The 25,567-nt window shown below is 40.8% G+C and overlaps 4 protein-coding genes across 4 annotated transcripts; 3 read left to right on the forward strand and 1 right to left on the reverse strand.

The window, feature by feature from the left end:
- The first annotated feature begins 773 nt into the window (after positions 1-773).
- Positions 774-4,469, forward strand: LOC142959361 (extracellular calcium-sensing receptor-like). Its single transcript, XM_076100615.1, has 6 exons — positions 774-799; positions 1,410-1,680; positions 1,799-2,602; positions 2,795-3,025; positions 3,281-3,404; positions 3,556-4,469. Exons 1-6 carry the CDS (start codon positions 774-776, stop codon positions 4,467-4,469), a joined length of 2,370 nt encoding a protein of 789 aa, XP_075956730.1.
- Positions 4,470-7,419: 2,950 nt separating this feature from the next.
- Positions 7,420-10,454, forward strand: LOC142959362 (extracellular calcium-sensing receptor-like). Its single transcript, XM_076100616.1, has 6 exons — positions 7,420-7,508; positions 7,639-7,924; positions 8,024-8,596; positions 8,951-9,073; positions 9,270-9,393; positions 9,541-10,454. The coding sequence occupies exons 1-6, from the start codon at positions 7,420-7,422 to the stop codon at positions 10,452-10,454; spliced, it is 2,109 nt and encodes a 702-aa protein (XP_075956731.1).
- A 797-nt stretch (positions 10,455-11,251) lies between these two features.
- Positions 11,252-16,930, forward strand: olfcv3 (olfactory receptor C family, v3). Its single transcript, XM_076100617.1, has 9 exons — positions 11,252-11,259; positions 12,260-12,433; positions 13,108-13,396; positions 13,489-13,575; positions 13,776-13,967; positions 14,385-14,918; positions 15,004-15,228; positions 15,576-15,699; positions 16,029-16,930. Exons 1-9 carry the CDS (start codon positions 11,252-11,254, stop codon positions 16,928-16,930), a joined length of 2,535 nt encoding a protein of 844 aa, XP_075956732.1.
- A 1,558-nt stretch (positions 16,931-18,488) lies between these two features.
- Positions 18,489-24,588, reverse strand: LOC142959366 (extracellular calcium-sensing receptor-like). Its single transcript, XM_076100620.1, has 9 exons — positions 24,545-24,588; positions 23,719-24,013; positions 23,334-23,623; positions 22,725-23,020; positions 22,356-22,361; positions 21,806-22,011; positions 21,447-21,668; positions 19,781-19,904; positions 18,489-19,393 (listed from the first exon to the last, which is right to left on the reverse strand). The coding sequence occupies exons 1-9, from the start codon at positions 24,571-24,573 to the stop codon at positions 18,489-18,491; spliced, it is 2,373 nt and encodes a 790-aa protein (XP_075956735.1). The 5' UTR covers positions 24,574-24,588.
- Between the last annotated feature and the right edge of the window lie 979 nt (positions 24,589-25,567).

A 25,567-nucleotide genomic window follows, 5' to 3' on the forward strand; every position in this document is an offset into this window, starting at 1 on the left:
TCGATGGGAGAGTCACACAGGGTGATAGGGACATGTGGGGCTGCAATCTTCCGGAAATCCACAACCATCTCCAATGTCTTTCGAGCGTTGAGCTCCAAGTTGTTCAGACCGCACCAGGTCACCAGATGGTCAGTCTCCCACCTGTAGGCGGACTCATCCCTACCAGAGATGAGTCCAATGAGGGTGGTGTCATCCGCGAACTTCAGGAGCTTGATGGACTGGTGACTGGAGGTGCAGCTGTTGGTGTACAGGGAGAAGAGCAGAGGGGAAAGAACGCAGCCTTGGGGGGGAAACGGTGCTGATGGTCCGGGAGGCTGAGACGTGTTTTCCCAGCTTGACGTGCTGCTTCCTGTTAGACAGGAAGTCTGTGATCCACTTGCAGGTGGAGTCGGGCACGTGCAGCTGGGAGAGCTGAATAAAGCATAAAACTAAGCATGAATAATTACCAAAAAAATACTATCTGTAGTTTTGGATTTCAATAGTTAATTGTCAATTTGATACCAGAGTATAGAATAAGGTGGTAAGGTCTCAGAAACCCGAGATCTCAGAGAGATAAAACACAGACATAGACTCTGCAAATTGAGGTGATCAAATACATGATTATATGGCACAGCTCATACAACATCATACTGTCTATTATAAACAAAGGTGTACCAATTAATAAACAATGGGGTTTCATCAACTGGCTGTGAAGACTGCATGGTATCCACACCATCTTAACAAGTGTATACTGTAAAGTTTAAACTCTATAAAGTGTATAGAGTTCCTGAGAAATGACTGAGAAGTACTGCACAGCACAGTATGTACTCACAGCCTATTCAATACTTCACTTCCTTACTTACTCCTTACGTCCATTTTCAGATTAAAAAAAATGTAAATCAGACCTCTGTCTTCATGTCAATCAGCAGGATCAGTTTCTCAGAAGTGCAGTGATGCGTAGAAAATCTCTATCGAGAATTAAGTGTGCTCACATTGGCTGCTGATGTTTCTCATATGGTAGGAAAAGCTATAAAGGTCACCTCCCAGGTCAGAGTTGCTTCACTGAAGGGGAGGGTGACTCGTGATGGGTTGGATCACTTTTATCTTATTCTCTCTGCTGGCAAGGGCAAGGTCAGAAAACCAAACTTGCAAAGTGATCGGACAGACAGGGTTCATGGAATTTTCCAAAGGAGGTGATCTTATGATAGGAGGAGTTTTCGCTATGAGTAGTACACGCAAACTGATTGATCATGGCTACCAGGCACTTCCACACACATACTGCATTAAGTAGGTGGTTCAAATATGTAAAAACTGTATGCAATGTATGAAAATAGCATGGTTTATGTGTCAGTTTGATGTGTTGCATAATGATCAGCTATAATGACTTGTTTATTAGTAATTTGTCAATACACTTAACACTGTGTTTACAGGTTGAATGACAGGGAATTGAAGTTTGCCCGAACGGTGATTTTTACTGTGGAGGAGATTAACAGAGATACTAAGCTCCTTCCCGGAGTGAGCCTGGGCTATAGGCTGTACAACGGCTGTGGGAGTGAAAACCTGATGCGAGCAGCTGTAGAAGCAGTAAATGGAGCAGATTCAAAGGGCTGCAGTGATCAGATCCAGGCTCTCTTAGGCCATTCATCCTCTGGAGTGAGTGAAGACATAAACATCATACTAAGCCCGCTATCTATTCCACAGGTAAGAAGAAATACCTGCAAACTCTCCAATTTTCATTGTATTTTATGTTTATTTGTAATCCATCTTTGAAAGATATGTATATATATTGTTTTTAAGATTTTCTTTTTTCTCTTTGAAGGTAAGCCATCTTTCAACCTGTGCTTGTTTGAGTGACAAAAGACTGTACCCCACATTCTTCAGAACTGTGCCAAGTGACCACTTCCAAATCCATGGTCTGGTGCAGATTATGAAATATTTTGACTGGCGCTGGGTGGGGATTATATACTCGAAAACTTTGTACTCAGAAGAAGGTACAGCTAAATTCAACATGGAAGCACAGAAAGAGGGCATATGTGTTGAATACACATTACCGTACTCTAAGACAAATCTAGTCAAGTTGGATGCTATTGTACAGACACTAAGGGAGTCCTCTTCAAAAGTGGTCCTGTTGTTTATGTCCTTGTCTTTCACCAAATCGTTCCTTTCAAAAATTGAAAATTATAACATCACTGGAAAGCAGTGGCTTGGAGGTGAGGCTTGGATCACGCAGGCAGACCTGGCTTCTGTCAAGAGAAAGAACATTTTACAGGGAGCAATGGGCTTTGCCATCCCTCTGGCATACATACCAGGTCTTGGTGAATACTTACTCAACTTGAAACCTTCGGATGAACCACAGAGCACGATAATAAAAGCTTTCTGGGAGAAGTTCTTTGACTGCAGCTTCTCTCCGTCAAATACCACTACTATGTGCACTGGCACAGAGGATCTCCGGACGGTATCCAGTGACTACACAGACGTGACACAATTCAGGAATGAGAATAATGTGTACAAAGCTGTGTACTTGGTGGCATATGCCCTACATGCACTACTGCAATGTAAAAATGGCTCAAATCCCACCACTGGAAAGCCCTGTGTGAACAAGACCGAAGTTCAGCCTAAGCTAGTAAGTTATTGTGTATTTATTCAGCCATAGCATACATATTTAGTATTTAGTGATTCTGTTTTGTGATGAATGCAAAGCAATACAATCTTATGTATTCATTTTGGGTACCATTTCAATACTAATGTCTTAAAGGTTTCTCTTTTGGTTGCAAGTTTGTTTGTTTGCTAGAATGTGCTGATTGTCTCTCTACAGGTGTTGAAACACATTAACTATGTGAACTTCACAACACAGAATGGGGCCAAGGTTTTCTTTGATGAAAATGGAGACTCAGTTGCCCAGTATGACTTAGTTAACTGGCAAATAAAAGAAGATGGCTCTGTTGAGATTGTCAATGTTGGTCAATATGATACCTCGTACCCAGAGGGGGAAGAATTCAAACTAAAAGACAACACCAAAATAGTTTGGGGAGGAAACAGTCATGAGGTAAAGTGAACGGAAGATTGCATTGTGTAACCCAGGACACCGACCTCCATAGGGACAGCTGATGAGAGTACTCTGTGGCCAGCACAGGTAATGTCTTAAAGAGTATTCAGGTCAGCTGCCCCTGTGGACGTCAGTCCCCGCACACATGCAACATGTACAGTAAGATGGAGTCTTGACGCGAATCACTTAAAAACTTTATGCAACATTGCGATGTCTGACATACAAACATTTTTGACATGTGTTTTGCCTAATCAGGTGCCAAGATCTGTCTGCAGAGATCCATGCCCAGCAGGGACCCGTAAGGCCATAAACAAGTTTAAGCCCGTGTGCTGCTTTGACTGCTTTGAGTGTCCTGAGGGATCAATAAGTAATCAGACAAGTGAGTAACAGATTTCAAATTGGAGTCATTCATGCATTGTATCAAGGATAAATGAAAAAAAAAGTTTTATACTGATAACAAATATAATTTTGAACGATATTTTATTTTGGTTTAATGATTGTATTTCTGTATAATTTCATTTATTTTACAGATTCTCCACACTGTTTGATCTGTCCACCTGAATTTTGGCCAAATGAAAAGAAAGACAAGTGTCTTCCAAAACCGACTGAATACCTTTCCTACAAAGAGATCCTGGGAACCGTTTTAGCTGGATTTGGCTGTGGTGGCGTCTTTTTATCTCTTCTGACGTCAATCATTTTTTTGACTCATAAAGAGACTCCTATTGTGAAAGCCAACAACTCCGAGCTGAGCTTCCTGCTGCTGTTCTCATTAAAGCTGTGTTTCCTGTGTGCTCTGACCTTCATAGGCCGGCCCACTGAGTGGTCCTGCATGCTGCGACACACAGCATTCGGCATCACGTTTGTCCTCTGTATCTCTTGTGTTCTGGGGAAAACTATAGTGGTGCTAATGGCCTTCAGGGCCACACTTCCAGGTCGTAATGTGATGAAATGGTTTGGGCCTGCACAGCAGAGGCTCAGTGTTTCAGCTTTCACACTCATTCAAGTTATAATTTGTATTCTTTGGCTGAGAATTAATCCTCCATTCCCAAAGAGGAACATGAAGTACTATAAAGAAAAGATAATCTTAGAGTGTGCCCTTGGTTCAGCTTTTGGGTTCTGGGCTGTGTTGGGTTACATCGGACTTCTTGCTCTCTTGTGTTTTGTACTTGCCTTTCTTGCTAGAAAGCTGCCAGACACCTTTAATGAAGCCAAACTGATCACCTTCAGCATGCTAATATTCTGTGCAGTCTGGATCACATTTATCCCAGCATATGTCAGCTCTCCCGGGAAGTTCACTGTGGCTGTGGAGATATTTGCCATTCTGGCCTCCAGTTTTGGACTGCTGGTATGCATTTTTTTCCCGAAATGTTACATTATTATCTTCAGGCCAGAACGAAACTCAAAAAAACATTTAATGGGCAAAATACCACCAAGAAGTCTTTAATCTGTGATCACTAAGTGTCCTGCAAAACAAATGGCATTGGTGTAACAACAAATGAACCCCTGTTATTGCATATTAAGATATTATAGAAGGGCAAGACATTGCAATTCATGTTTTTTTTTACTTGTTGTGATGAGTTGAATACATTGAATACTGTGACTCATGTCTTTTTTTCACATTTTTATTTCATCATAAATACTGTTGAGTATATGGTATATAAAATGTAGTTTGTAACTGTGATATATATATTTGTTTAATTTGTGGTAAGAATGCCATTTCGTCCAAATCTATGCTGAATCCTGTTGTATACCATTGTTTTCTTTAGTTTGCATGATGCTTTCCCACGGCTTTCAAGACTGCCAGTCACCTCCCTTCTGAAAAAACCATCACTTGACCCCACTGATGTCAAGAACTTCAGACGGGTTTCTCTACCCTTTCTTTCCAAAACACTTGAACGTGCTGTCTCTTCTCAACTGTCTTCCTATCTCCACCAAAACAACCTCTTGGACCCTGACCAGTCCGGGTTCAAAGTGGGTCACTCGACTGAGACAGCCCTCCTTGCGGTGACGGAGTCGCTTCACGCAGCGTGAGCTCTCTCCTCTGTCCTGATTCTCCTGGACCTGTCTGCGGTGTTTGACACTGTGAACCACCAGATCCTCCTCTCCATCCTCGTGGGGATGGGCATCTCAGGCTCTGCACTCTCCCTGTTTGCATCCTACCTGACAGGTCGATCCTACCAGGTGACATGGAGGGGGGCCGTGTCGGAACCATGCATGCTGACTACGGGGGTTCCACAAGGCTCAGTCCTGGGCCCCCTTCTTTTCTCGCTCTACACAACATCTCTGGGTTCTGTTATTCGCTCGCATGACTTCTCTTACCATTGTTATGCCGATGACACCCAGCTGGTCTTGTCATTTCCCCCCGGTGACACTCAAGTGGAGGCACGCATCGTTGCGTGCTTGGCTGACATCTCGAAGTGGATGACGACACACCACCTCAAGCTCAACCTGGACAAAACCGAGCTACTGTTAATCCCGGGGAAGGGTTGCCCTCACCGAGACCTGTCCATCACCATTGACAATACCGTGGTGACTCCAACTCGGACTGCGAGAAACCTGGGTGTGACCCTGGATGACCAACTGTCGTTCTCAGCAAACATTGCATCGGTTACACGCTCCTGCAGATTCCTACTCTACAACATCAGGAGGATTCGCCCCTTCCTCACTGATGAGACGGTGCAGGAGCTAATCCAGGCTCTTGTCATCTCCCGCCTGGACTACTGCAACTCACTACTTGCCGGAGCCCCGGCGTCGGCCATCAGACCTTTGGAGCTTGTCCAGAAAGCTGCAGCTCGCCTGATGTTCAATCGCCCCAAGTTCTCCCATACAACTTCCCTTCTCCGTTCTCTACACTGGCTACCTGTAAGAGCTCGCATCCAGTTTAAGACTCTGGTGCTAGCCTACAGGGCAGTGAAAGGAACAGCTCCTTCATATCTCCAGGCCATGGTCAAGCCTTACACCCCCGCCCGACCTCTTCGCTCTGCTGCCTCGGGGCGATTGGTTGCCCCGTCGCTCAGAGGTCCCTGCAGCCGATCGACCTGGTCGCGGCTGTTTTCTGTCCTGGCCCCACAGTGGTGGAATGAACGCCCCACTGACGTCAGGACAGCGGAGTCGCTGCCCATCTTTCGGCGCAGGCTGAAAACTCACCTCTTCAAGAAGGCCTACCCTTAGCCTTCCATTTAGCACTTACTTAGCATCTATTGTATTCATACTAGCTTATTGCACTTATTGTATTCATATTAGTTTGTGGCACTTATTGCATTCGTTTGTTTCTGCACTGGCTCTGGTTTATGCTCTTAGATGCTTGTTTGAAGAAAGGAGATGCACTTATGACTTCTGGTGACTAGTTCTCTCGAAAACCGATGTTGAATACACTTATTGTAAGTCGCTTTGGATAAAAGCGTCTGCTAAATGACTGAAATGTAATGTAATGTAACAAATTTTATACTTCAATGTATGTAATATCCAAAACGGCCAGCAGATGTTATCTCACAACTAGGGGGGATGTCTGTGCATTGTATTCACTACATAGTAATACATAGTAACTTCCAGTTAATATATATTTATTTTGTGATTCATTCATTGTGCATCTGTCTTATGTAAATGCTAAATATTTCAGTTCATGTTAATACAATTAAAATATCTATTCAAAATCAAAGGAAATTGACATGATGATCCTATTTAGGCAAGTTTCATAAGAAAGCAAGTTTATTTATAGCACATTTCAGCAACAAAGCAATTCAAGGCGCTTTACATAAAACATCAAAAGACAGAGTGCAAAAGAAACACATTCATGTAAATACAGTTACACACTCTCATGATAAAAAAGTGGCACAGTGATAAATACAAAGCAAGTGCACACACACACACACACACACATATTTGTGCATATTGGTATATTTGGTTAAAAATAAACCTATATTCTTTTTCCACATCATGTTTTCACACTTCACAAAGTGTTCTTGGCCCTGCAATTAACTTAACAACCTCCAAAAATCTAAAGCCTCCAAATTTCTCCAGTATGCTACTCACTTTCTTCATTATGAAGGTCAACGCACATTATCAAAGTATCTTACAAAACGTAACTGTGCCCAGTAGATATGTTAGCGAAGTGTACGTAGTGTACTGAATATAACAATCACCCTTCCCTGATGTATTAATCCTACCCATCTAAGACTATCATGCCCTGTGGGAAATAAATCAACCTTTTATGAAGAGAGCAGATCAACCTAACGCACTTGTTGTAAGGGCTGTGTCCTCATCACTATTAAAACATGCATGAGCTGCAGAGAGCTATTATCTTGTCTCTCTTTGTTCTCTGCCCGAACACAGTTTCTGGCTGTGAACTGTTCAGGAAGTTTGACATGCCTAGTTTGTTCAAGCAGGGAGACGTAATGGTAGGGGGGATTTTCCCGGTTTTCAACAAAGAAATTAGTATCACCCCTATGTTCGAGAGCGAGCCACCTAGAGTGACGTGTGCAGGGTAAGTTTTAACATGTCTGACTTACTTCATACATGCTCCTTATCTTACAAGCTTGCCATTGTACGTTCATGCACTGTACAGCTGTAGCTCTGTAATTTTACAATCTATTTCAATCACCAAAACCTTTTAGATTTGACCTGCGGGCTTTTCGATGGACCCAAGTGATGATATTTGCAACTGAAGAAATCAACAATGATCCTGCTTTCCTGCCAAACATATCTCTTGGCTATAGGATCCTTAACTCTTGTGCATCTCCCACAAATACTTTACGCGCTGCACTAACACTGGCTAGTGGACCAGAGGAGAGAGAACTCAATGCCCCGTGTCCTCCCGCTATATCTGCACTTATAGCAGAATCAGGATCATCTCAGTCTTTAGCAGTGGCTGGAACTCTTGGACCGTTTCAAGTGCCAATAGTAAGAGATTAAATTAGATGTTTTATTGCATTAGTGTTTTGTGATATTTTGTGCTAATGTAGTGTTTGTTTTTTGACACTTTTGGTGTTCTTTTTATAGGTAAGTTACTTCTCAACATGTGCTTGTCTGAGCGACAGAGCTAAATATCCAACATTTTTTCGGACAATCCCCAGTGACTATTTCCAGGCAAAAGCTTTGGCAGCACTCGTAAAACGTTTTGGCTGGCAGTGGATTGGGGCTATACAGTCAGACAATGACTACGGGCGAGGTGGGATTCAAGCTTTTACTGAGGAGGTTAAGAAGCTTGGGGTTTGTATAGCATTTGTCGGGACAATTCTACGTACATATACTATGGATAAAATTCTGGATGTTGTGGAAATGATTAAGCAGTCAGCTGTCAAAGTCATTCTTGCTTTTGTTCCAGAGGGTGACTTTTACCCTTTGATGAAAGAGGTCGTGAAACAAAACATTACAGGAATTCAGTGGATTGCCAGTGAGGCCTGGATAACAGCAACTCGACCCTCCACACCCGAAATCTATCGAGCTTTTGGTGGAGCCCTAGGATTCGTGGTGAAGAAGATGGCTATTCCAAATCTAAAACAATTTCTTACAGGCATTAGCCCTTATACTGATCCAAGTGCAACCTTTGTGAGGGATTTCTGGGAAATTATGGTCGGCTGTCGTCCTCTCTTACCTGGGGAACAAACAGGGACTGAGGCAACAAATGAAATATGCACAGGCTATGAGACACTATTGAATTCCCAGGATGTATTCTTTAATGTCACACAGCTCAGAGTGTCCTATAATGTGTATAAAGCAGTTTATGCCATTGCACATGCCCTACATCAGCTGATATTCTGTCAACCAGTCGGAGAAAACACAGTGAGGCCATGTTTGAATGTATCGGAAATTCAGCCCAAAGAGGTGAGAAATGGTGCAAGTTAAGTTAGTTAAGAATGTGTTTGTATAATTATCTTGTCAATATAAACATAGAATATGTAATACATAATCTGTTCCTTTTCTCAGGTCACTGATCACCTACGAAGGGTGAATTTTAAGAATCAGTTTGGGGATCATGTGTTTTTTGATGTCAATGGTGACCCTCCTCCCTCTTATGATATTATTAACTGGCAACTTATAGATGGGCAGGTGCAACATGTCACAGTGGGTCATTTTGCCTCTGCGGCTCACGTTAATTATAAGCTCAGGATCCAGAAGGAAGACATTGTGTGGAGGACAGGCAAAATGGTAAAAAAAAAAACTTTTTTTATGTAATAAATTTTGTTGAAACATAAGATCAGTAGATCAGAACAATACATATATTTGAACCTTTTTATTTTCTCAGGTTCCAACGGCGATGTGCTCTGATGCTTGTCCAGTAGGAACAAGGAAAGCTCAAAAAAAGGGAAAACCCCATTGCTGTTTTGACTGTATCCCATGTGCTGATGGAACCATAGCCAACTCAACAGGTATCAAAACCATGATTGCCAAATGTAAAAACATCCAAAATCCAATACCATAGCATCTTCTTGGTGTTTGCGTATATATTATGTATAGAATATATCATTGCCAGTGTCCCTGCACCAATTCTTTCTGATCATGTTCAACAGGTGCAGCAGACTGCACACCCTGTTCACGGGAATACTGGTCCAATGCGGGGAAAGATGAGTGCATTCCTAAAGCAATTGAGTTCCTGACGTATCATGAGCCGATGGGAATAGCTATTACAGTTGTATCCCTGCTAGGGGCCTCCCTGTCGCTGGCTACGATGATGGTCTTTATCCGCTACAGAGAGACTCCTGTGATAAAAGCCAGCAACTCTGAGCTGAGCTGTTTCCTGTTGCTTTCTCTTTTTTTGTGTTTTCTCTGTCCCCTCACATTCATCGGCAGACCTACAATCTGGACATGCATTCTGCGCCACACAGCTTTTGGTGTGACGTTTGCACTTTGTATTTCCTGTGTCTTGGGAAAAACTATGGTTGTCGTTACAGCTTTCAAAGCGACATTTCCTGGCAACACATTTGCAGGAAAGTTTGGTCCTGCACAGCAAAGGATCATAGTTTGCTCCTGCACTTTGATTCAGATAGTGATATGTGTGTTGTGGCTTAAGTTAAATCCACCTTTTCCAGACATGGTTTTCAGACACAACAATAAGAAGATTGTTTTAGAATGTAATACAGGCTCTGAGGCTGCTTTCTATGCAGTGCTGGGGTACATAGGGATCCTTGCATTAATATGTTTGGTCCTGGCATTTCTAGCAAGAAATTTGCCTGATAACTTTAATGAAGCCAAATTAATCACATTCAGCATGCTGATATTCTGTGCTGTCTGGATCACCTTTATCCCAGCGTATGTCAGCTCTCCTGGGAAGTTCACTGTAGCTATGGAAATATTTGCAATTTTGTCTTCAGCATTTGGCTTATTTACTAGCATTTTTGCACCTAAATGTTACATAATATTGATCAAGCCAGAGAAAAATACCAAGAAACATGTCATGGGAAAAACTCTTCCAGAAATTAGGATTTCTTAATTTTTTAAGATAGTCCTGCTGTTACTTCCTTTAATGTATTGTTATGTACTGCATAGTTTTCAACAATAGGTCTAATATTTAATTAATGTCTTATGTTTTATACATATTGTGATGCTTGAAAATGCACAAGATTTACTGTGCTGTAGGCAAAAATCATGAATGGAGGTGATTACTTATCTATATAGATATATATTAAGTATCACTGAATGCATCATTTACTAGAAATTTAATTATTGTATCTTTGTTGAAAAATGATTAAATTATGTGACATCATGAATTGTTTATTGTTTGATAATAGAGGATTTAAGTGTGTATATAAGTACTGTGTAAAGCTAATGTGCAAATGTTAATTACAGAAATAAAAACCTTTGTGTGATAAGAATATGAATTACTCATATTTGGGGACACGTTTTAATTAATAAAATGCATAGTTCGAAATTGAGTTAAAAAAGCACCTCAGTGTTCTAAACCATACAGGCTCCGCTGGCATTTCCTCAGCCTGACGCCACCGCTTGCCCTCTCAGATTGACATTCTTGCAGGACATAATATAGCAGATGAGAAGAAATCATCTACCAGTCACTTTGTTAGATGCAGTGACGGAACTGGTTGTGTACTAATGGGCAATGTTACGCACTGCTGGGCAAACATTGCCAGAAGAATTAAATGTGCAGACGAAGACTGTGATATGTATTTGACAGTACTCATTATTTGTCTCACCCACCCTGCTTGTATTCGCAGTGTCATTATTTCAGTCACATCCCAATGCTCACGACCACAGGTCAGGGTCAGAACCTAGATGGACTGGTAAATTTAGACTTTGCCTTCCAGCTTAGCCCCCTCTTTATCACAACGGTACAACGCCTGCATCACTGCTGACGCCACACAAAACCGCCTGTTCATCTCATGCTCCATTTTACCCTCACTGATGAACAAGACCCCTTCGTAATTGAACTCCCTCGCTCGGGGCAGTGACTCACTCTCAACCTGGGGACCGCCATTCATAATTTTACAGCAGAGACGCATTGGCCTCAGATTTAGAGGTAATGACTTTCATCCATTTCACACTCGCATGTAAACCACCCCAGTGCTTGCTGAAGGTCACGGTCTGATGGACCAGATGTGTACAGAACATCATCATCTACAAAGAGCAGAGCTGCAATTCTGAGGTCCCCAAACAAGACACTCTCCTCCCTCAGTTGCGCCTTGAGATCCTGTCCATAAACATTAAAAACAGAATCGAAGATAAGCTTGTTTAGGGATTGAACCACCAACCCTGTGATTAGTGGACAACCAGTTTGTCTGGAATGGTCAACCCATTGTTTGAAATACCTCAGTATAAAGCAATACCATTCAATCTACATCCTCTAAAAATACCATAGATTTGAATGAACACTTCTATGAAACAGTTAAATCCAGACTGAATGAATATAACCCACAAGTAGATAAGATTAATCACATTTTACTAAATTAGTTCTAACTATTATAAAGTAGAAAGTAAGTTGAAAGTCTTTTTTATTAGGAAATCCCATCTCTTGTATCAATGTCCTGTTATATCATTTATTTGCATCATTCAGTCTGCATTACCTCTCTTTAGTAAATCGGGCGGGGCTGCTGATATCCAATCCAGTGCTACTTTGCCATTAATAAGATGCAAGAATAAGAGGGTCACATACTGCATATATCTTGTCTAGTATCTCTCTGTCTACTCTCTTTAGGGATGTGTGAACAATATGACTCTACTTGTGTTATTTCCCTTGCTTTACTCTCTCTGTGTCCTCACTATAACTTGTAACCCAATTCCCAGCTTTACCTCTTCACCACCATCTGCAGCCAAAGTGTGCACACTTCAAAACAGCTTTCAGCCAAGCTTTGTGGCCAAGGGTGACTATGTTATTGGAGGGATCTTCCCACTGCACTATAACCAGGAGATGCCAGACCTCAACTGCACTTACAGAGCACTGCCAGTGAAGTGCAATGGGTGAGTTTGATAGATGTGGAGATCATAGTGGATGTATGTAACTTACTTTTTCTCAATCAAATGGTGTCTGATTTTGTACTTTTGCTTCAACGAATGCATTTTTATTCACCAGGTTTTACTATACAGCGATAATTTGCCTGACATGTGAGATAAACATAAAGTGATGGCTTGAACTGAATTGCACTTTGAGTTTGAGTTTGATATTTATAACAGAGAACATAAAGTTACAGAGAGAGGCAGAAAAAGTCATAATGTATCCTAATATTTTCCTTAAAAGATTCCAAGAACTATGTAGTTTGGTATTATTCAAATTTGGAAAATGGGACTATGCTCTATAGCACACAGCAATCAATTTGAATGAATAACTTGGAAGTGTAGCAATTGACCATGTGTCTATTTTCCACTGATATTAATTTCACATCATATGGGTCTTTCAAGATAACATCTGAGGAAATTATTCAAAAATTAAAGACGTGTCAAATAGATCATTATTTAAATATATCTTAGTAACATATTAGTAAAAAAAGGATTTGAAAATGTGGACTAAGCAAAAAGAAACCACTCTGTTACTTTTTTACGAGACAGATGCAAAGATGCAAATCAGACTAACTTCAACTTAAAAAAAATCATTTATGCCTTTAATTAATGTGTGGTGTGTGCATCTGTGTCTACAGCTTTGATCCCAGGGCTTTCCGCTGGGCCCAGACTATGAGGCTGGCAGTGGAGGAGATAAATCAGAGTGCAGACCTGTTGCCAAATTACACCCTTGGGTACAAAATATTTGATTCATGTGCATATCCGCTGACCGGCCAGAGGGCTGCTCTGGCTGTGTTGAACGGGCTGAGCGAGGATGACTCCCCCATGTGCCAGGGGGCTTCTCCGCTCCTCGCTGTGATTGGGGAATCTGGTTCTGCTCAGTCTATTGTGGTGTCAAGAATCCTGCAGCCATTCAGAATTCCAATGGTAAAGATAACTCTTTTCTTCTTAATCCCCCCCAAAACATGAGCACATTACCCTACAATCTGTTTTCACTGGATTTAAATTTGTTTACACAGATCAGCTACTTTTCTTCATGTGCCTGTCTCACTGACAGAAGAGAATATCCCACCTTCTTCAGAGTAATCCCTAATGATGACTATCAGGTGAGGGTTTGGCCTCAAGGGTTGATCATCTTTCAGTGTAAAAAGGCATTTCTTGAAATTGTCATATATGTATGTTGCCTGGTAGTGCAATACAAGAGAAAATAACTTATAGACTAAAGAATAATATTAACATTATGTTAGTTAACTCTTTTTTATGACTGTGTTTTGAGTGAGTTGCCACTCTCTGCTGTTTAAACCAGGTGAAAGCCATTGCTCAGCTGCTGGTACGCTTCAAATGGACCTGGGTGGGGCTGGTGCGAGGGGACCATGAGTACGGGCGATTTGCTGTGCAAGGTTTACTGAGAGAATTACAGGGTACCAAAGTGTGTGTGGCGTACCAAGAAATGATCCCTCTGCTCTACAATCGCCAGAGGGCTCTGGAGATCATGGAGGTAGATGCAACACACTGAATTAAGTTTCAAAGCACTAGATCGTTTTTATTCATCCCAAGACCCTTTTATAGTAGTTGCTGATTACACATCAGTGTCAGCCCATATGTAGGGAATTTCATGTTAATTTGTAATAGAAATTAGACATCCCTGGTGAAGTTAGTAGAAGTCTATGTGTTGCTTTCAGCCCATTATTCTAGCGTCCCCTGTGCACTGTTTGCCAAAGTGTATTTTGTTGTATTACCACGAGATTATATTTTAAATCCTACATATAGTGACCAAATAAATGCAGTTATTTAACATCATGCACCTATGTGTTTTGTTGAATGTCACTTAGTTTTAATGTGCTTTCTTTTTTGCCTTCTCTCTACCTTCTCTCTTGTGAAACTTTCCTCCTTCATCTTCTGCCTCTCTGTAAAGGTGATGCGTTGGTCTTCAGCAAAAGTGGTGGTGGTATTTTCAGCTGAGGGAGAGATGACACCTTTTTTGAGGGACTACATGACACAGAACATCACTGGAATCCAGTGGGTGGCTAGTGAGGCCTGGGTCACAGCATCTGTCTTTACGGGCAGCGAGTTTTACCCCTACCTAGGGGGCACCATCGGGTTTGGCATACGAAAGGGACATATATCCAGACTCAGTCTCTACCTGCAGACAGTTAACCCTCAGATGTATCCAAATAATATTCTGGTTAAGGAGCTGTGGGAGGCCCTGTATGGTTGCAATCCTTCTCCGTCGCCTGGCTCCCAGTTGTCGCCATGCTCAGGGCAGGAGTCCCTGTTGGAGCAGCATTCAGCCTACATGAATACATCCAGCCCTAGGGTGGCTTATAATGTCTATAAAGCTGTATATGCAGTTGCTCATTCCCTGCACAATCTTCTTCTCTGTAAACCAGGCACTGGCCCTTTCCAAAACAACTCATGTGCTCAAAGCAACAACATATACCCCTGGCAGGTATAGTTATAGTCTTCTTACTGTTATTGTGAACTAAATCGTGTTTGAGGTTTATTTTTCAGAATATGATCTATTGGTTTTCCAGCTCCAGTACTACCTCCAGGAAGTGAAATTTAACATTGCAGAGGAGGAGGTAAACTTTGACCTGAAGGGAGACTCCATACCATATTATGATATCCTCAACTGGCAGAGAGGCACGGGCGGGAACATTGGATTTGTCAACGTGGGGTTGTTTGATGGAACCAAGCCTGCCGGAGAGGAGCTGGTGATCCAGGAGGACAGGATAATGTGGGCAGGGCATCAGAGTGAGGCAAGCTGCTCACACTGTGTTTTTACCTTCATCAGATGCCAACTATTGAAGTTCTGTAGGTTGAGGTGGAGGTAAGTCAGGTGGGCAGAACGAGCTGGATCTGATGTGAGTTCCTTTGTATTCCGTAAACAGTTCAAAGCCCACCAAACAGTGTGACTTGTTTGGTGATTTAATGCCTCCCTATATATACATATATATACATATATATACATATATATATATTTATACATATATATACATATATATACATATATATATATATATATATATATATACATATATATATATATATATATATATATATATGTATATATATTTTCAATATTTATATATTATTTGCTCCCTAGGTGCCAGTGTCTGTATGCAGTGCCAGCTGTCTTCCAGGGTCCCGGAAGGCTGTCCGTCGTGGGGAGCCTGTTTGCTGCTTTGACTGTGTACCATGTGACAGTGGCAAAATTAGCAATCAGACAAGTGAGCTCAAAACCAAGCCATAAAAATAATGACAATTCAAATTAGGGCTGATGAGTTAATATCAGAACAGAGAGTCGCTGCTGTTGCAGCAGGAGCAGCCTCTCAAGCAACAGCTCAGACAGCATATGTCAAAATGTTATTTAAATGTGAACATTAACAAAATAACAAGTTTAACCAGCTAGTATTTCTGGTGTAGGCTGCAAGTGTAGCGAGGTAGCAAGGGTATACAAATTGTACACATCCCTAATTCAAATCTATATTCTATTACCGTGATGTAATATTTGAATACTGAATGTTTGAACTACTCTTTTTTTGACCATCTTCCCTAGATTCAATAGAGTGCTCACTTTGTCCCGAGGACTTCTGGTCAAACAACGACAGAGCGGCCTGCATCCCAAAAAAAGTGGAGTTCTTGGCCTATGATTCCTTGGGTATAACCCTGACAATGATCTCTGTGGTCGGTGCCTGCCTCACTATAGCTGTATTTGCAGTATTTTTCTATCATAGAAACACAGTCATCGTCCGTGTGAATAACTCTGAACTCAGCTTCTTCATTCTGTTCGCTCTGACTCTGTGTTTCCTGTGTTCCCTGTTGTTCATTGGAGAACCAACATTTTGGTCCTGCCTGCTGCGCCACACTGCCTTTAGCATCACTTTTTCACTTTGCATCTCCTGCATCCTGGGGAAGACCCTGGTGGTGTTGGCTGCTTTCACTGCCACCAGGCCAGGGGACAACATCATGAAGTGGCTGGGGCCCAAACAGCAGAGAGCCATTATCTTCACGAGTACTCTAATTCAGGTTGTTATCTGCGCTGCCTGGCTCATTGATGCTCCCCCTTCTCCATCTCCAAATACACAATATGAACGCTCAAAGATCATACTGGAGTGCAGTGTGGGCTCCAGCATTGCATTCTGGTGTGTTCTGGGATATATTGGTTTACAGGCCTGTCTGTGCTTTGTACTGGCTTTTCTCGCCCGTACGTTGCCGGGCAACTTCAACGAGGCCAAGTTCATCACTTTCAGCATGCTGATCTTCTGTGCTGTCTGGCTAGCATTTATTCCTGCTTATATCAGCTCACCTGGAAATTATGCAGATGCAGTGGAGTCATTTGCCATTCTGGCTTCCAGCTTTGGCTTGTTGTTCTGCCTGTTTGCTCCAAAATGTTACATTATTTTACTGAAGCCAGGAAAGAATACAAAACAGCACCTAATGGGAAAAGAAAAGAAGTGACAAGCCATAAGTTAACCTGTTTGAGATTTCAAATCAATGTTTAATGTTATTTAAAGATGGTTTGTACAAGAACATATAATTACAAAGAACATATCACTTTAATGTATATTTAGACAATATAAAGATATTTAGTGGTGACTATTCTCTGGAGCATCTGAAGCTCAGATTTTGGGGCAAATATTGTGCTTATCTGCTACCTTGCTGTACCTGTGAATTTTAGTTTTGGATTTCAACCAGGTTAGCTGGTTAAGAATTGTACACACTAGACACGAAAACCAGTGGTAATTAAGTAAATATTGATGAAACTGTCTCAAAGGTCTCTGACGTTTGCAAAATACTGTGTGCTAATGTATTTTATTCTGGGAGAATAAACTTTTTTATTGCTTATCCTATACACAGGGTGAAAATACTAACGCATTTACAATGTGTAAAATGTATGCGGTTTAGGATGTTGACTGCATGATCTGATGCTAACATTTAGAAATTTAGAAATTCAATTGTATTTTAGTTATGTTAATCCCAGGCGTGCCAGGCCTCCACTTTTTTTTAAAGGAGTAACCGTGTCCTTTTGAAGCTCTTGTTGGCCCCTTTCCAGTTATAAAGGTTACAATATTGTATGCAAACACAAGCACTATTCAGCCCACTAACAATTTGCATTAGCATTGCTGGCTAATCGGGACGCATCTACCCAAATATGTGCGGATCTTACAGTATATTAGGCAGCTCACGAAGCTGTCTGCCATCCTACACCCTCTTCAACGAGCAGCGTGGGACAGACCCTGCCGCCCCTCTTGGTAGAAGGCTCCACCTGTGCTATCTTAACCTTCTCTTTAACTCACACAGACTTTGCTCTGGGCCCTAGCCCTGTTTTTAGGCCTCTGCTCGAAAATTGCATACCCATACTAAAAAGAGTGTATTTCTGCAACTACAAGGTCTATTTGAATGATTCTGATGTTATAATAAAGGTAACACGTGTGAGATTTGTTCAGATGTGTAAATATCAGTGTATATGTTACTGGTTAAGAGTAAATGAAGATGGCACACAGCTCAAATTGAAAAGTTTCAGGTTCGCCTGAAAAAAAGCCATTTTATTGTTATTATTTCTTTGAAATGAGGCAGTGGTAAGCCTAAAAACACTCTCAAATCATAGCACAATATGTGAAAAAATCAAAAATGCGCCGTGCGTCGCGGAGCATAAAATTGTATTCGCCAAAAGTGAAATCCCCCCGGTCCCCCATGCTTGTCAGACCCCCCTTTCTTCAGGAAATAGATGAGAAATACACAGGATATACGTAGCAACAGTGTTTTTAACCGGGAAACGGGATATTATTCCTTTGTCTTCATGAATCATATCAAAGTAAGGAGCATTTATGAATTTTTCTGCGGTGGAGCGGCTTATTGTTGTGTTGCTTGTTGGCTGTATCTTTGTAATGGTTTCACGGAGAGAAATTCTGAAAATATCTCTGGATTTTGTGTCGAATTCTCTTGCTTTCTGATACCTCGGTTGTCCGTATTAGCTTTTAGCTTTGTGTTCGTAGCTTTGTCCGTAGTGGCTGTTTTAGGATACATTTTTGTTCATTAAATGTTTCTTGGTGTTTTTCTCGGGCTTAAACAATATGATGAAACACTTTGGAGCAAATATACACAATATGAGTCCAAAACTGGAGGCCAGAATGGCAAATATCTCCACAGCCACAGTAAATTTACCAGGAGAGCTGACATATGCTGGGATAAAGGTGACCCAGACGGCACAGAATATCAGCATGCTGAAGGTTATGAGCTTGGCTTCATTAAAATTATCAGGTAGTTTCCGGGCAAGGACAGCTAACACAAAGCAAAAGACAGCCAGCAGGCCGATGTACCCGAGCACAGCCCAGAACCCAATAGCTGAGCCTAATGCACACTCCAGGATGATCCTCTCCTTGTATGTGGTTAGGTTTTTCATTGGAAAAGGAGGACTAAGAACCAACCAAAGAGTACATATTACAACTTGAATGAACGTGAAAGACACTACTGTCATTCTTTGCTGTGGAGGACCAAACCATTTCATGACATTACGACCTGGGAGAGTGGCTTTGAATGCCATTAACACTACTATTGTTTTTCCAAGAACACAAGACATACAGAGGACGAAGGTGATCCCAAAAGCTGTGTGGCGCAGCATGCACGACCACTCAGAGGGTGCTCCAATGAAAGTTAATGAGCATAAGAAACAGAGAGTCAGAGAGAAGAGCAGCAGGAAGCTCAGCTCAGAGTTGTTGGCTCTGACAATCGGGGATGTCCTGTGACGATGGAAGACAGCCGCTGTTATAATGGTAAGACAGGCACCACCAACTGAGAATGCTGCCAGGATGATTCCCAGGCCCTCATTGAAGGAAAGAAACTCTACAGGCTTGGGGAGACAAGTGTCTCTCTTTGCATTAGGCCAAAATTCCTTGGAGCAAAGGAAACATTCAGGGGAATCTGAAAAAATAAAAACAAAGAGGACTTTTAGCAGTCGTAGTGTATATTTGATGTTGTAAGGTAGATAATAATAACAATAATACTAATAATATTAATAAAATGGTAATACATCTTATTTATAGAGCCATTTTCGTATTACTCAGACATTTAAATGTAAAACGACATTTAAACTCAGTTAAAATGATCATATATAACACACAAAAAATATACAACACAAAACAATCACATTAAGTGCAGTTCTAAAAAAGTTTTGATTTGAGATTTGAAAATGGACATTTGTTGCAATTTTGGCTGTTTGCGGAGTAATTTCCAGCTATGGCAGCTATGGAAAATACGGATGCCAAAATGTGCCAGCATCTGTCTAATCTGCGGCAGGAAAAACAATACCTGTAGCATTGCTAATCTCTCCCTCGGGACACGGTATACAATCATAACAGCAGATTGGTTTTCCTTTCTGCAGCACTTTACGGGTTCCTGGAGGACAGCTGTCAGTGCACACTGACACAGGCACCTGGCACATAGACACAAACAAAGTCATACATATTTAGGTCTGCTACAAAACTCTGAGGATTAGAGGATAGGTTAGCATTTTTCAAGTCCGTCTAAAAACAATCCTCCTATGCTGAGTGAAAGCTTTATTGATCACTGTAACCAAACTGTAAACCCTCCTAAAGCCATCTCAATATAACTGCTCAGCGACACAATCCACAGTTTTTGTGTAGAAATGCATTCTTAAAATGATCTGAATCTAAAGTGAGTTTGAGTTGGACAAATATAGTGTTTCTAACTCACACAGTTGGTTATTTTTTTTGTTCTAACTCACACAGGCTCCACTCTCTACTGGAAAGAAAGCTGCAGGTCTGCTGAGACCCTCAGCTCCTTTAAATCAAGATTGAAGACGTTTCTGTTTGCTGCTGCCTTTAATTGAACCAGATTCAAAGATGTTAATCAATTTCCTGCATTTCTGCATTTTACTACTGTATTTTATTTCTTACACTGCACTGCAACTATTATTCTATTTTTTGCTTTTTAGTGTTTTAATGACTGTTTTTAATGTTTCAATCAATGTTCTTAATTGTTTTTAAATCTCCTTTTCTTTTGCCTTATGTTTTGATGCTTTTAATGGTTTTATGTGAAGCACTTTGAATTGCCTTGTTGTTGAAATGTGCGATACAAATAAACTTGCCTTGCCTTCCCTAATGCAATACAATATTCATAAAAAATGTTTTAATAAGTAATAACCTGAAACTAAGAATCGTAGTTTATTCGTCTGCTTAGAAAACGTCATTTTTATCTACATAGGGAGCGGGTTGGCTTCCACGGAGTCTGCCATGTTGCACCGCCATGTTTCTACAGCAGCTTACAACGGACACTGGCTCTTTCGAGAGCTATTGGCGTTTTACGTTATCTGAATGTAGGGATGTGTATTATCACGCTGCAGTGTGTGTAAACGAAAAGTAAAAACTTAATTAGATTGGCTCTATCAGCAGTCTCATCCAATGCCACTATGTTTACGCAAACACAGCTTGCACGATCAGCCAAATGCTCTTTTTTTTCTTTTTTTTTTTACTTTTCTGCTGGCTGAAACAAAGCAGCCAGGAGGAATGACTTGTTTTTCGTTCTTTATAAACTTCACTCAGAAGTGTTATTTATTTTATTTATTTCATTTGTTTTCAGTGAAGTATTAATGACTTTTTATATATGGACTTTGTTTTTGGAAACGTAACTGTTGCTGCCCTATAAACAATATTTGGATATATTTTAATTATGCATTCTAATCCTGTTATGAATTTATTTGTTTTTAAAAATTCTACTTTTTAAGAGCAATTATTTAGTCATGTAGAAAAGAAGAGTATAGATAATAGTAGCTCATAGCTAAAGATAACTCTCCCTACCTGAAGGCCACTGTATATCTCCAACACACTTGGAAAGGGAGGGGTGAGCATGAGATGTATTTAGTTGGTTGCAATCTGCAACACACTACTAGATGCCACTAAATCGTACACACTGGGCCTTTAAGTTAGAATTTGAACATTGCTTTAAAATGCCTTACTTGTGTGCCACCCTCCACCCAGGTGAGGTTCCTGTTGATTCGGAATTCCTGGCCCACAGGCAGTGATGCATCATAGTGCCCTACTGTCACCAACTCAATGTAGCCAGTCTCAGTTTTTTGCCAATTAATCAGCTCATATGTGGCCACAGGATCCCCGTTGGCATCAAATAATACATCATAACCGTTTTGGAGAAAATGAACATATTTCAGCTGAGTAAGAACCTGTGAGGACGAAGTAAAAGAAGACAATGAGAAAGAGATTTGAAACAATGTAAGATAAAATGAATATATGATTTCAAAAAAGGTACACTATAGAGAAAAAAGGACGTAGTGGTGTTGACATATTTGTTTTGACTGACCTGTTCGGGCTCTATGCTGGTGAATTTGTCACACTGGGTTATAGAGTGTGTTTCCTGACACATTGCATTATGAATGGCATGTGCTATTGCATAAACAGCCTTGTACACCATGTTAGTGATTCGGAGCTGAGATGTGTCAGTGTAGGGGCTCTGGATCGTCTCTATGTCTTCAGTTCCATCACACGCATTTTTTTCTGTGTCTGATCCTAAAAACACAGAAAGACAGAAAGGTAATTTATTAGGTTTGACAATATTCTATTATAATTCATCCGTATGTTTTTCTTTTTTGTTTTGTTTTTGTTTTACCTAACCTGCGAAATGTCAAAGCATTGTTTTGCACACGTCTTTTTATCTGGTCTAATTATTTATTTTTACTTACATGTAACCAGCTCAGTCACCAGACAATTAGTCATCTGTATAATATTCAAAAATGTATTTTCCTTTAATTAGATACTGACATTACATTTTTAAATGCATTTCAAATAAATTAATTATCTGAAATCACTGTCGGTAAAATAGCTTAGAACTACATGAATACTTACATATATACCTGTAACTGATACAAGCAAGGAGGCTACGTAAAACTGTTTGTACTTTATTAAGCTTGGTGGCCTGGAGACTGTCAATTTAATGTGTGCTTTTGTTCAGGGCTTCAGTGTTGACTTTGTGAAACTAGTGCAGCCAAATTCATACAAACCACAAAAACAGACATTATTCACAAAGATGCACCTTATGGCCATAACATGTCTTTGTTCAATATGAATACATTTCTCTATTAGTCTACAGTTAAAGGAGCTGTTAACATTTTAACACACAAAGCTTTGATTAGACTATGAAAAAAATACCGGAACACACACAAGGACCAAACTGTGGTTGTCTGTTATGTTAAAAATCAGCAAAATCAGCCAAACTTTCTCACTTTGTCCCAGCCTGCAGTTGAATTCATCCTCCCAGAACTCAGTAAGCACTGGAGAGGCCGCCACTTTAGAGGGAGAGAGGTCCAACAGGAAGTCTCTCAGACCTGGGATGACAGATTTCTCAATGCCAAATCCGATTGCTCCAGCACAGAAGCTGAACCTCAGCATGTCTGGGTCAGTTACCCAGGACTCACTGCCTATCCACTGGCGAGGTGGAGAGGGCTTGAGTGACAGCTCCTCCAGCAGAATCCTCAAGTCTCCAGAGGATGTAAATGCCACAACAACCACAGCTGTCGACCTAGAGAGAAATTATGGTGCATTGTATATGAAAAAAAAACTTTTAAAATGATTTATCAAGATAATTAACACAAACACATATGAGATACTTTATTTTTGTGTGTGTTAATGTGCAGTATTGCTCCACTTCTATAACAACATCAGTATTAGGCCTTCATATGAGAGAAATTAACCAAAAAATACATTTCCAATTTTACACGAGGATAAGAAAATACTCTTCTATCTTATATTTACAGAACATTGTTGTGGATTTGTGTGCAGAAGGTCAGTATGAGCACAGGGAACAAAAGCACATAATCAGTGAACGTAGAAACCTGCGGATAATGTCAGCTACTCTCTGGATCCTGCTACGTGGGTGGGTCCGATAGAAAGATTCGGAGTATTCCACACAGATCCCCTCTTTGTGTGCTGCGTCCAGGAAAGACGCCATGCCATTGTTTCCATAATCCGAATCCGATCGGATGGCACCTATCCAAGTCCAACCAAAGTGTTTTACCAGTTTGGCCAGAGCGTCAGCCTGGAACTGGTCACTCGGGATTGTTCTGAAGAAACTCGGGTACTGCTGCTTATCGGACAGGCATGCACAAGTGGCAAAGTGGCTCACCTAAAGGAACACAACAGTGTAATGTTTTAACAGGAAGGGCAAAAAATAGCACTGGTCTATTTAACACATAGTTTGCAGAAATTCAGAATATTTACTTGAGGAATGTTAAAGGGCCCAATGATGCGCGACATGCTGATGGATGGCGTGGACCCAGACTCACCAACAATGGCCATCACCGTACCAGATTGTGAGCAATTCTCGCCTGTGTAAAACACTGGGTCCAGACCACTTGATAGCTGAAATGCCACATGCACCGCCACAGGCACAGAGGCGCACGAGTCGTAGATCTGATAACCGAGTTTGATGCCCGGCAGCAGCTCCGTGCTGTTGTTAATCTCCTCGATGGCGAAGATCATTGCTCGTGAGAAGCGGAGTTCACGGGGGTCAATGCTGCACACAGACACTTGTGTCACTGTTTAAAATATGGCTTACATATGATGAGGAACATTGACTAATTCAATAGAAATACATGATTTTGGAGAATTGCAATTCAAAGTTATGGACAAGAAGAGATGGCTGCACTGCATCTATCATCCACAATTACATCAAATAATTGCTTGAACACCAAAATAAACAGGAAACAAAAATAGTATACGATAGTAGTCCAAAATTCATGTGAATTTTAATGCAATAGACAACTAAACCTAAACTCTTACTTTGGGTTTATACTGTTTAATAAGAATAAATAGTTGATAAACTTAATATCACCAGTTAAAAAACACAAAAATGGTCATCTCTATATAGTCACACTCTACTATTGTAGTAAATATGACAACTAAAATTGTAAAGACAAATATTGATTTGGCATTTTATGTGAAACATTTTTTAACGTTTTCAGTAAAACACATACAAAAGTACAAATCAAAACATTTCCATCCCCACAGAGTAACATCCTCTTAGCCCCACATCTCACTTACTAACCTCCCTGAGCATGTTATTAGATCAGGCATGGTGGTGTAGTTATGCTTCACTGTGTGCGCATAGTGGTGTATGGACAAAACACCACCAATAACGTAGTCACCATCCATTGAGAATGCAGGCAGACGAGTGGTACCCTGGAGCTTGCATTTAACCGATGAAGCCTCAGTGCTGAGCCCAACACCAGTCCTCTCCTCTGTAAGCCGAGCCCTTTGTTTCACACCATCCCCAGAACCATTCAAGGCAAGAGCTGAGTTCAGCTCACACAAACCCAGCGACAGGATCAGACCAATAAAGAGAGCTGACATCTCCATCCCTCAACTGTCCTCATGTGGGCATACTGTGTTTTCACAGGTTAATATAGATTTTCAGATTGAAGCTTTCCTCCAACAGTACGTCAGCTTACTGTACGTCAGAGAGAGGATGCTCTTACCCAGTGGTCTTTGATTAACTATTGTCCAAGTTTTTTTTGTGAAATGTGTGCACAATATGCTCTGCTCTAAGTGCTATATTTATTTTCTCTTCTGTTAAAGTTACCATTGTAAACACTAAATATCTTCTTAATTATCTCTATACCCTTACACCTTTTTGCTGTGTTTTAGCTCATATTACAGTTCAGCCTAACAAATGGGTTGTTTGTGTGGTTAAATCACATATTAAACAATGCCAACACATAAATATTAATAAAGTAGCACTGAGTTGATAAAAGAGAAACAGACACCTTTCTAAACAAAACTTAAAATGTAAATATTTAAACAAGGTGAAACTGAATGTTTTATCATGAACTTTATACTGAACGTTGCTGTTGAAGCTATAATCTAGTGTTGTGTTTTTTTGTATCCTTACCAAAAACACAGGGTGATTGTATACATGCAGTTATGACATTGATCACAGTTTGGAGTATTAATGTATGAAGTGCACATAGGTAAGCTGCAGGTTATGAGAATCAGGTGTGTGGAACAGTTCTTTGACGTGTTGGAGTGAGAGCTTAACTGGAATGTTTAGATTCTGAATTTGATGAATTGA

Source organism: Anarhichas minor, unplaced genomic scaffold (genome assembly GCF_050575085.1).
Source record: "Anarhichas minor isolate MPS153535 unplaced genomic scaffold, ASM5057508v1 ptg000026l, whole genome shotgun sequence".
Classification (NCBI taxonomy): Eukaryota; Metazoa; Chordata; class Actinopteri; order Perciformes; family Anarhichadidae; genus Anarhichas; species Anarhichas minor.